The following is a 12,785-nucleotide window of genomic DNA, read 5'->3' on the forward strand; positions in this document are numbered from 1 at the left end:
CAGCAATTTCTGTGAATACACCCTCTGTCCAAAAAGAAACCGAACTTTTCTAAAATAGAAGAAACTAGTGGCTCCACCTGTTGTATATTTTTGTTGTCGAAAGCGGCAACTTTCATTAGTGTTGTGTGAACTGTTTATGACATTAGAAGCTGAGTTATAGTGCCAAACGTGACAGTGATTTTTGGCGAACGGTAAGAAAATGAGTTTCAAACAGAGAGTTGCGGTTTTATGTTAAACTTGGTAAAAGTTACCGAAACGCATTAAATGCTTCAAAAAGCATACGGACTTGAATGTTTATCCTGTACTCAAGTTTACGTGTGGTTTAAACGATTTCAACGTGGACGTGAGACGCTTGAGGACGACGAAACTCCGGACCGACCAAAAACTGGACTGAGCGAAGTTAACATCCAAAAAAGTGCGTGATTTCTTCAAAGAAAACCCGAAATCGTCCGTGAGATTGATTAAATATGAATTGGGATTCCAAAATCAACTCTGCACAACATTTTGACCCAGAGTTTGGGTCAAAATGTTGTGCACGTAAATTGAATTCGGAATTTGTTCACAACAAGTTGACCGACGATCAAAAAATGTATCGAATTGAACACTGCAAGGACCTCATTAAAACCGTTCGTAAGGAGTCAAACTTCCTTGAAACGATCGTTACTGGTGACGAAACGTGATGTTTTGAGCATGATCGCAAAACAAACCACCAGAGTGCTGAGTGAAGACCACCAGAAGACGGGCATCCGAAAAAAAAGTCGCTTCGAGAGGTTAAAAGTAAAGATAATGCCTATTTGTTTCTACGATTCCAAGAGCATTATCCACAAAGAATTCTTTCCGCCTGGCCAAACGGTCAATGGTGAATTTTATCTCGAAGTTTTGAAGCGATTGATAGCGAGAATTCGTCGCAAACGGCATGAATATCGTGATGACCGACTGTTCGTCAATACACTGTAATTCTTGGCACTATAACTCGGCTTCTAATGAAACAAATGTCATAAATAGTTGATACAACACTAATGAAGGTTACCGCTTTCGACAACATAAAGATACAACAGGTGGCGCCACTAGTTTCTTCTATTTTCGAAACGTTCGGTTTCTTTTTTGACAGATGATGTATATTATGAGTTCCTGGACCGCACGAACATATTTGGAAGCTTAAACTCAATAATTCTGAGTTTTTTACTGTCCTGTTCAGAATATTACAAGGCCAAGCATTGTGGACTTCCAATCTGAATAGAAACGTCAGAGCAAATGTAAATCGCTCATCATAATCATTGTGTATCAGATGTATGTTGTACGCAGTTGACCTTGCATGGATTAAATGTAATAATTCCGCACAAGAGTTTCCATAACACGTAATATGGCATGTCCAATTGTTGCGCTACTCCACTCGTGTTGGTACTACTTGCAACATTTTCTTGGGATCTGTCAATAATCGGGGTTGCAACTTCTTCGATTACAGGTTCTGGTAGTAGTTTCCGTCCTCTGCCAGGTTGAACTTCCAAAGTTCCTGTTTCTTCAAACTTTCTAATCATTGTTCTGTGTTAGCTGACAAATGACCTTTATGCAAGTTCTGGCCAGATCTAACCTCATAAAGATCTGCTGATGCATTTCTCTTGTTAAGGTCAAATAACTTTAAATGGAAAACGCGATAACATAAAGTGTGGCGCATGCTGAATACGATTATCAATAAGAATACGTTTAAGAAGATTTTCGTTTGCTTTATAGTGACTTCTACATTGTTATATCGGGCTACATAAGGCTCTGAGTAGGGAAAGTTTAATCATGGCCACTATAATTTGTGTTAATCAGGAGGAAAGAGCAGAACAATATATAGGCGTTTACGAATTATTCACTGAGATAAAATCAACGGATATAATTGTCGATGTGGGAATACAAAAGAGGTCAAAAGAAAAAATTACACTAAATTCATATTTTTCATCCTTTTCGTGTAGTCAGAAAACATAAATTTATAAATATATATGATATTTTATAAAAAGCCAGAAGCAGTTTTTGCTCTCTATTTCTGCAAAATATTAACTGAAATTTGAGTGTTTCAAACTGCTACATAGTGATCTTATCCAAATTCATAAAGATCGAATAACTCCGTCATTGCTGGTCCTAAACCTGGATGAGAGATGAGTGCCAAACTGAAGACCTGGCCTCGTAAAAATCCCACCGTTCCTCCAGGGTTAGGCTCTTGCGACAAGCCGACTGGAGAAAAATTCATTTCGGATCAGTATGTATTGATGACAATTTATTTTGCACAACGTGCTGGGGCGTTCCCGTTAAGCGACGCGTACCATCATCGCCCGAATGATACGAACAGAATACAAGGGCTACCTCCAGTGGGTAAGGCAAGTCCAAACTCAAAACCAGAATATTCGATTAGCAACCATCAACATTGGAACACTAACTGGCCGCTGCACCGACCTCGCTGACTGTTTTAAAACAAAAGGATTGACATCACCTGAATACAATAGACAAGATGGTCCGTTGCAAAATCTAGAGATATTGGTGAAGGATATAATCTAATCTACTTTGAACAAAAGTCTGAGCAAAATAGTATTGCAGTAAGTGTAAGCCAGACGCTACGTTATTCCATCACAGAAAGCTAGAATCGCTGACCGAATAATCTCTGTTAATGTCAATATGGGAACCTAGAGTTTACGAGCTATTTCTCTTTCTATGTAATACAGACTGGATGCCTACAGCAGACGAAGAATGAATTCTGGAATGACCTTGAAGGACATATTCAAACTAATAACGATAGTGAACAGATATTCATTGGCTGCACGAAGAGATGTGTTTGAACATGTGCATGGTAGACTAGAATACGGTGTACGAAATGAGGAAGGTTCTAATATTCTAGAATGTGCTGGAACCCATGACTTTGAAGTCGCAAATACTGTTTTGAAGAAAAGAGAATTTTGCACCTAATTACCAATAGCAGTTGAGGTCGAGAATACAAATTGATTGTTGGTTGGTTCGTCGGCGTGATCTAAAATGGATAAATGACGTAAAACGGTTACGTCATTTTACTTTTACGGTAAAAGTAATCTCATCTGAGATAATGTAACCACTCAACCGTTTACTAGTACTAGATACACCGATCCGTCTACACAAGCATTGTATGGGACTAACCATTAATACAAATCCTCTAAAATGCTGGAAATTAATGAAACATGAAATCCAGCTGAAGACTTCACTAGAAGAACCACTGCCTATAGACTTCAATCAAACAACAAATGACACCTGGAACACATTAGTCGAGAGTGTTAACACTAGGGCTGCAGCTACACTGGGATTCTCAAATCGTCGTCAACATTTCATTATCAAGCAAACCTGGTGGTGGAACCCTGAAGTGCAACAAACTGCGAAATAGAAATGAAAGCCTATAAGATCTGGCTAAAGACAAGAAACTCTGATTGTGAATGATACTGAAACCTAAAATCTGTAACAAATGTAAAGGTTGCCTCATCCAAAGCTAAGCACTACCAATAGATATATGATCAACTGGACACAATGGCAGGAGAAGCAAATATATCGCCTTGTCAGGAAGCGTCGACGTTCTACACAAGACCTAGGGCACATTATGAAAATCAAAACTGAAAACGGAAAGATACTGCAGACACCAAAATATATATTACATAGTTGGCGAAACTACTTTGATAAGATCAGTAATGAAGAGTTCCCATTCCACCATTGCAAACAGCCACAGCCATTGGACCTGTGCCCCCCCTATCAACACTAATCAAGTATACATACTGCAGTCCATCAAACGAAAAACAATGAGACCACTGGCACAGATGATGTACCAGCTGAAATCTGGAAGCTACTCGGACCAAAAGGAATACAATGGCTGACAATGCTGTTTAACGACATCATAAACGAAAATTGAATGCCATAAGTCTGGCTAAACAGCAGAACAATTCCCATCTGGAAAGGCAAGGGTTACATTGTTAACTGCTCAAACAACAGATCAATTTGGTTACTCTGCCATATAATGAAGATTTTCGAACAAATACTAGACACACACCTTAAAAGCCATAGTCGAAATCTTATCTAATGTGTGGATTCATTAAAAATTGTCTAACAAACAGATGCGATTCATGCCATTCGGCTCTTAATGGAGAAATATCTAGAAAAGAAGAAAAACATAGACATGGTCTTCCTAGATCTGGAAAAGGAGTTCGGCCAAATGCCACACGATCTCATCTGGATGGCATTGAGGACACATTATGTACTCGAAGCCTATGTGCAATGAATAAAAATGCTATATCAAAATGTCACCAGCACAGTAGGCTGCACAGCAAGAAAATCTGATATCTTCCCAATAAAGGTAGGAGTTCACCAGGGATCTGCCCTCTCACCCCTACTCTTCATCCTGTGTATTGACACTGTAACCAAGGATATTCAGAAGCCACATCCCTTGACACTATTGTATGCTAATGACATAATACTTAGCACTACATTGCAAAATGAACTGGATATCTTGTGTAGAAATGGAGAAACCTGCTTATGTGAGTTTGGAATGAGACTTAACATCAAGAGGACAGAATATATGCAAGAAGGTGACCAAACCGATGTCACACTCAAAACAGACAGCTTGGGGATTAAAAAAATGCACCTACTTCAAATACTTAGGGTCCAGCATTAACTCAAATGACAATACAGCAACAGATGCTGAAGCTGAGCAAACGTTTCCTGGATGAAGTGGCGACAAGTGGGGTTCTTTATGATAAGAATATCCCACTATGCTTAACTCATCCAACCAGACTGGCTGTGGTATGCATTGCTTGAAATCCTGGTGAGCGTACAGATGAAAAAAGAATGATTTTCAGGTGTAGTGTGACTAATATTATGGATCCTGGAGCTGATCTTATGAGATGAGCAACTTAACTTCACACAGATCCTTATGACGCTAATAATAATAATAATAATAATAATAATAATAATAATATACAAAGAGGATAATATATTGCATTTATTTATATGTAGGCATTAAGTAATATAAACATTTTTATTCCATCATAGTGTGCAGTGAAATATAAAACAAACGAATAATTAAAATTTAGATGCTCCAACATAATTAATCCTCTTTTAAATTCTGTTAACATCTTTACACAGCAAAATCAGTTTATTTCTAAAAGTTATTTTTATTCAATGAGGAAGGTGTAAAAAATACTAAAATAACAACAAAAGGTTTGATGTACAGAAAATGTATTTAGTGTTTTTTCAGTAATAATTAAGAATGTCAAGGCATACAGCAGAATATGAAGTCTATGATGGTAGATTATTTGCTATGGGTACTTCGTTTTTGTTTTATCAACTAGTCTTTCCATAGTTGCTCTAAAAACGCTTCCAGGACACTGTTGGTATCTTGTGATAAGTTCCTCCATAGTATGTACAGTCTAAAGAAAAAGCAAACAAACATAACATAAATTTTTAAAGTACATTTTACTTCTACAAAAAATTAGGATATTCAGATATTAAATAGTGTATTTTTTTAATAATAGAAAACATGAATAGCTCATGCAGTTTATATCATCCTTCCGGTAACGTCACATCCGGTTTTTAACAGAAACAAGGTGCCAATCACGCACCGATGCGTTTGCTGCGGTCTCCCGTAAACCCCAATGCTAACGAAATGACCATATGAAGGGAAAGAGTCGAAATGGAATAATTCAAAATGTACTGATGAGCTATAATTTTTTTGGTTGCACTGTTTAAACTAAAAGGTAAGAGACTGATTAATATGCAAATTTTGGCGTTTTATAAGAGCAAGTCTGAGAAAAATAAATTGAAAGAGTGGTTGTTGTTGTTTTTTTTTCTCCAGTCAAGATATACTTATTGAACAAATAATTGATGCCCCCCCCATGAGTGAACAGTAACTTAATTTTATATGTTATGCAAACATTTGTAGAGCATAAATAAAAGTGACATTGAGGTATGACTATACGACGACAGCGTGTTCTTCGATACCGCCACGTAAACAAAATCACGTGACTTGGCCGGTCGTATGAAACGTATAGTTTGCCCACACTTTGTAGGGCTGCGCTTGGCTTGGTGCCAAGAATAGTCGATTCATGCTGAAGGGGAGAAAGAAATGATCGACGTACGAATTAGTCGCCAACACGCAAAATCACGTGCTTTATAGATAAAATTTCCCAACTGTTATACAAGCAAAATAGTTACCACTTTAAAATCTACAATGATCATAAAAGAGAAGTTAATTTTCCGACGTGTAATAATAAGCAACTCATCCCAGAAGACGGATTGATTACCCTATTATCGGAATGGATTCTCCTTTTTGTGATGTGTCGAAGGGTCTTAAATCTGTGGGCGTACTATATTACGATTGAAGCGAGGCCACGCGTAAGACTATGAACGAATGAGCCGTTACGCTGAAGACCAGAAATCATTCCTCTGCAAATTTAGGAAACATTGAATACCAAAAAGGAAACAAGCCAAAATAATATCCAGAAAAAATGCCACATAATCATGACAAACGACAACCTCTCTATGGGGCTTTTATTTATTCATAACAGTTCCACCTTTGTTAGTTATAATCTACGAATTAAAGCAAGAGCATCCCATAACAAATCCATGTTGACTTTCACTGATAACGTTACCCTCATCTGCCCAATGCTGTATATGGTCCCTCACTAATTTTCCAAGATCTTAACAACTACTGGCTGACGGCTGAACTGGATAAGGGTAATGGGTTTACGGTGATTCTACTGGACCTTGCCAAGGCCTTTGACAGGATTCCACATGGAATTCTAATCAGTAAATTGCAGCATATGGGAATGGACATAGGGTTGGTGAGATGGATAGGAGGGTGGTTGACGGAGAGATATCAGAGAGTGGTTTACTCGGGAGTAGAGTCCACAAGACGGCCTGTGACTAGTGGTGTGCCACAAGGATCTGTTCTTGGACCACTGCTGTTTAATTTGTTCATAAATGATATAGGAAATGATCTGAGAGGAACAGTTCATTTGTTTGCGGATGATGCGAAGTTGGGTAGGGCAATAGTGAATGCAGATGACATCAAAATTTTGCAGGATGATTTGGATAGATTGGAGGTCTGGGCTAAGGAGAATGGATGTCAGTTTAATGTGGCAAAATGTAAGGTTATGCATTTTGGGGTGAAAAGATTGGCGGCAGTTTACTGCATTGGTGGAACCGTGCTCCAGGAAATTGATGAGGCACGAGATTTAGGAGTGTTGGTGGATAAGGAATTGAAATTTAGGGGACACATTGCAAAAGTGACCAAAACAGCTCATCAAATCACTTGGTTGCTGAAGAATACGTTGACAAGCAGAGACAAGCAGGTTATTCTTCCCCTCTATCGAGCCTTGATAAGACCCCATCTAGACTACTGTGCTCAGATTTGGTCACCTAGGTTTCTTCTTGATGGGGAGGATGTGGAGAGGATCCAGAGGCGAGTGACCAAGATGATAGCAGGTCTGTGGAATGAACCGTATGAGAACAGGTTGAGGATTTGTGGGTTGCAAAAATTGGTTGATAGGCGGAGGAGGGGAGATATGATTGAGACATTCAAATTACTGAAGGGTTTCTATAAAATTAATTCAGAAGATATTTTTGAGAACAGGGCTGGTTGTGGGAGGACTAGGGGACATCCATGGAAACTGGGCAAAAGTGTGGTTAGTAAAGGTGTTAGAGTTGGGTTCTTTACTTTTAGAGTAGTGAATGAGTGGAATGCGCTCCCTGAGTCTGTAGTGGATGCTGTGACAGTGAATGAGTTTAAGGCGAGGTATGATAGATACTGTATGAATGTCAGATAGTTGTGATGAATATGATTTGGGGCCTCCCTCGATGAGTCTAATGACTCCCTGGAGTTGCCCGTAATAATAGTAATAACTACTGATGAAACACAAACTGGCCTATAATTAGACACATCCAGGTGCGAATTCTCCATGCTTGCTGCACAAGCTCATTACTTGAGAAAGAAGTAATATTTACTTGTTAATAAATATACATGCATTTGTAAGCATTCCATTTAGGCTTTTATTTTTGTAGACAGAAGACGTCTTAAGCTTGCGTGACAATAATTTAGCTTTGCGTTGTGTATTGAAGGCCGATGCTTGCTTGTCTAGTCAAAGCTACCTTGGCTTGCCCAGTTGTGGGAGCTTCCAGGTCCTCACTGCAGCACTGTGATTTCATGTGCGCGCATAGCCATTTCCACTCCCTTCACGGCGTCTCACTCTGTTGGGAAAATTAAGTTGCAACTTTTTATGATGATGTTATTGACCAGTTCATAAAGAGGAACTGTAGGGTAGAATTTGTATTCAAGTAGATCAGCTAAATTATAAAAGATAGAATATCATTTGTAAAATATATGTTGTATTTGTATGATTAAATGTACATAAATTTCTAAATATATAGTTTTAAATGGTCAGTATTTCATTATTCCGCTAATCAGACTTCAATCACGCCTCTCACTCCCTGAATGATAACAAGAGCAAGCGTGAATTTCAAGACTAGCATTCGCCCTGGACACATCCAGTCTGCTACCACCCTTATGCAATGGCTGAAGATTGTGAATACAATCTTACCTTCCATTCCTTGGTACCTTTCCCATAGCCAGACCTTGATTGAAAAGCCAGGTCAACGGAGCTGTGTTTTGTGAGAGATCAAGAGAATAAATCAAGTGGGGCTTAAATGGATGAATAACACCATCAAGCTGGAGCTGCAAAAAAAAAAAAAAAAAAAAAAAGGAGGAGGAATTGTGGAGGGAATTTAAGGAGAAAAGTGATATGCAGGTACCTGAACAGTACAAAACACAGGCTAGAAAGGTAACTAGTGTGGTAAGAAAGGCAGAACCAGATTATGAAAGGAAGTTAGCAATGCAGGCTAAAGAGAATCCAAACAGTTCTTTCGATATGCTGCAAGTAAAATAAAGAATGTATATGGAAGAATGATTTTAAGGAATGCCGATGCCAGGTAGGTAACTGAATTAGTTGAAATAGTAGAATTACTGAGTGAACACTCTGCAGCAGTATATTATCTAGGTGATGATATTGCAGGAAAGCGAGAGCCAAAGGCTTATATGGGAACTGAGGTAAATGACATGGAAGTGCATAGCATATTACAGAACCTTAATGTGAATACAGCTGTGAGATTGGATGGTATACCAGCTCAAGTTTTATGTGAAGCTACAAATTATGCATGAATTATGGCATGATGAGGAGGTTTATTAACATGTAAAAGTAGAGAGGTTAGGTTCCGTCATATAAGTCCTTGATCACGCCCATTTCTTTTTTCTTTAAATTTTATGTGACTCCCATTCATAATAGGTTGTAAACCTATGGTGCATTATTATCAAGGGTTGACTTAAGGTTTTATATATATATATATATTTATTTTATTTTATTTTATTTTGTTTTTACATAATCCAGAAACCTCTGCTCTGGAGACCAATTAGGGAACTTTTTTAGTCACTTTAGGCCTCCAATGAGAGGGAAAAGGATCTTGCACGAGGTGTTGAAATTCATATTCCACTTAGACATTTATGCCCATGGTGAAATTCAAACCCACAGCCTTGAGGCAGGTATGTTATTCACTTGGCAAACCTGGCTGGCGTATGGATTACTATGCTTGGATCTGGTCAAATAATTCTTAATGAGATGAAGGAAGTGGAGAATGGTCTACAGAAAATTGACCGTCAGGCATATGGAATGTTGGATATAAAAATCAACTGATGAAATGGCATTGGCAAAGCCTCATGGAGAGGAGGGATGATGATTTATAATTTTAAAGGTCATACTATGGCATATCAAAGGTTATAGTAGTAGACACAAGGTAAGACGATCATAAACATTCAAATCCCATGCAAGCAGTGGGATTCGAATCCACCACCTGTTGGTTGGAGAACAGGTATGCTAACACTCAGCCTGGCATAGAGAGTGTTATTATCAAGACATACATGTGGCTGTTACATAATGAATATAGAAAATGTGTTTCATAGAAAGAAGGGAGACAGTGGAAGAAGAGACCATCATTGAAATGGTTCAATAATGGCCTCATATGTGGATCTAAATGGAGTGAATCTGATGGGAAAAAAAAGACTTCTGTATGACTTATGGACTGCACTTTGAATGGTTATATGTCTAGAGAAGCTCTTGTTCATTGAGAAATTGAAAGTGAAAAATTATAGAACTAGAGCTGTTCATGGGGATGCAGGTAAGTTTATGTACAGGTACCATTCAAACAAGTGAGTATGAGACTAGAAATGAACAAAAAATATTGATTATAGTTTGCTCAGGTCTTGAACCTGAATGGGACAATTCTTAAATGATGCAAGAGGATATTCTAGTTCACATATGCTAATCCCAAAAGCATCAGGAATAAGGATGAGGAATTTTTGATATTGATTAGTTTTACTTAAAATTTATTTACATCTGCATAGATTAAAAAAGAAAGACAAAACAGGGTGTTAGTGTGTGTGTGTGTGTGTGGCAGGGTGACAGTAGAATATCTGTAGTCAAGAAGGATAGATGGTCAGCGAAAAAGGCAAGGATATTTGAGGTAGTGCATTTACTGTTATAGGCCAAAAGTACAAAGAAAAATAAGAGAATATTATTATCATTATCAGAGACTTTCAGGGAGTCAAGGAAGCCATACATGACCCACACAAGATGGTCATATCTTCTCTTAAACTCATTCACAATAGATGCACTCACTACTTCATCAGGAAAACTGTTCCACTTACTTATGGTTTCAGGAAAAAATTTAGCTTTCTACATGCAAAATCAACTTCCATGGATGACCTATTGTCCTTTCCCTACCTTCCATGTAATGAATAATTTCATCTTCTGATCCTCATAATCAAATTTCCATAATCCAGATATCACATTAACTATTCTTTGAAGCCCTTCACAGTTTCTTTATCTCATGGAACACAGGAAATCCAATAATCTGTGTATAATAGTCCAGGTGATTATGAGGATGAGGACAACACCTTTGCAATATTGCCTTGTGAAGAAGCAAAATGATTTTCATTGTGTCAATGTTTGTTTCACCATTGCAGTTACTCACTCAGTTGTATTTGATTTTTTTTCTATGTCACCTTTGAACTTCAACTTCCTATCTACCATAACTCCAAGATCTCTAGCCTCGTTAGTTTATTCAAGCATCATGCCAAAGTGCACAATTTTACACTTACTAGCATTGAATTAATAGCTATTATAATTTCCTCATACTTCTTCCAGTCTATTCAAATTACCCTATAAATGGTGTATAACAGTAGTCTTTCCATTCTGAATATCTCCTGTAAGGTCCTTCCTATCATTAAAATATAAATTAAATAAGAGTGGTCCAAGTATTGATCCCTGGGAAACACCACCAATCATCTTAAATTTGACAGATTTGCACTCCTCATATACTATTCTTTTATCTCTACTGGTCGAAGTCCATCTTAGTACTTCAGCAGTCCTCTGGTTTGTCTTCAACACCTTTGCAATATGTGTCCTAAACTTAAAATTTTTGAAAATTACTCCAAAATTCCTTGTCTCATCTACTTCTAGTAGAGATCCACCAATAGGGTATGCATCTTTCCTCTGTGGATCCCAAATTCAATAACTTATTAATGATAGGGTTGTCAATCATTCATTTGCTTGTCTTACCAGCAAATTCTCTTATTCAAATCCTCTTGAAGAAACAAAACATCAGCACTATTAATAACTCTCTCAAGCTTCACATCTGCAAATAACTGAATATTTCCCTGTAATCCAATGACAATATCATTGACATAAAGGTTAAAAAGCAAAGGTCCAAGTACAGATTCCTGTGGAACTCCAATTGCATCCTTCTTCTTCCTTAACAGACACCTCATTCACAACCCCTGATATCTATCAGACAGCCAATTTCCAGTCCACTTCACTAATGTGATATCTAAACCCATGTGTTGCAAATTAAATATTGCCTATCAAATGCCTTTACAAAATCCCCCCCAAAAATGGCAGTATATGCCTTTCTCTCATGATTGTCACTTTATAAAAGGCAAGCAAATTACTGAAACAAGAGCACCCTTTAAGCAATCCAATCCATGCTGACTTTCATAGATAATGTTACCTTCACTGCCTAATTTTGTATATCATCCCTTACCACTTTCACCAAAATCTTAACCACAGAAGAAATACAAACTGGTCTATTGTTTGATGCCCACATTCTACCACCACCCTTGTGTATTGGCATTATCTTATCCTCTTCCCATCCATTGGGCACTTCCTAGTGGCTAGGCTTTCATTGAATGGCCAGGTCAATGGAGCTATTAGTTCCTTAGCACATTCTCCCAAAATGCATGATAAAATCCCATCCAGTCCCATACTTAGTTGAAACACATTCTCCTCATGCACTTCTAAGCTTTCACTCCTTCCCATTCCTACTGGAATAAAATCTACCTTTCGAGGATGAAATGCCTCAATAAACTCATCATTAAACAGTTCCACTATATCATCTGCACTAGTCACTTTATCTCCTTTTCCATTAATAGGATCATTTGTCCACAATCATTTCTCCTCTTATAGATATTATTTCTGGGAAAATTTCCATGTTACTCCTCTAAGCAAATATTATTTGCTTAGAGGAGTAACATATTTATATTTAGTCTATTTTTGTTTAGGAGTGTCCCTTTTATAATGTAATTGGCTTTTTACTGAAATTTTAGAGCATTACACTTCTGTGACTGCAACATTCCTATTCCAGAACGTTTGAACAATAAAAAACACAACAACCGAAAGAAAAACAAAATACAG

At 37.7% G+C, this 12,785-nt stretch overlaps 1 protein-coding gene and 1 long non-coding RNA gene across 12 annotated transcripts in view; one reads left to right on the forward strand and one right to left on the reverse strand.

Annotated features, from left to right (window-relative positions):
* Positions 1 to 5,142: 5,142 nt before the first annotated feature.
* The window catches only part of LOC150101128 (DGAT1/2-independent enzyme synthesizing storage lipids-like), a 178,860-nt gene continuing 171,217 nt past the window's right edge, over positions 5,143 to 12,785 (reverse strand). For all 3 annotated transcript variants that reach the window (XM_090401209.1, XM_090401210.1, XM_090401211.1), the window contains one exon: positions 5,143 to 5,417. In XM_090401209.1, coding sequence (XP_090257335.1) covers positions 5,307 to 5,417 — 111 coding nt within the window. In that variant the 3' untranslated portion in view covers positions 5,143 to 5,306. The remainder of the gene's footprint in view (positions 5,418 to 12,785) is intronic.
* The window catches only part of LOC150101129 (uncharacterized), a 160,184-nt gene continuing 153,004 nt past the window's right edge, over positions 5,606 to 12,785 (forward strand). For all 9 annotated transcript variants that reach the window (XR_016549140.1, XR_016549139.1, XR_016549137.1 and 6 more), the window contains exon 1: positions 5,606 to 5,744. This is a non-coding gene — a long non-coding RNA (uncharacterized LOC150101129). The remainder of the gene's footprint in view (positions 5,745 to 12,785) is intronic.

The sequence above is a fragment of the Typopeltis vanoorti genome, chromosome 12 (assembly GCF_054136105.1).
Source record: "Typopeltis vanoorti isolate ZY-2024b chromosome 12, IOZ_Tvanoo_1.0, whole genome shotgun sequence".
NCBI lineage: Eukaryota > Metazoa > Arthropoda > Arachnida > Uropygi > Thelyphonidae > Typopeltis > Typopeltis vanoorti.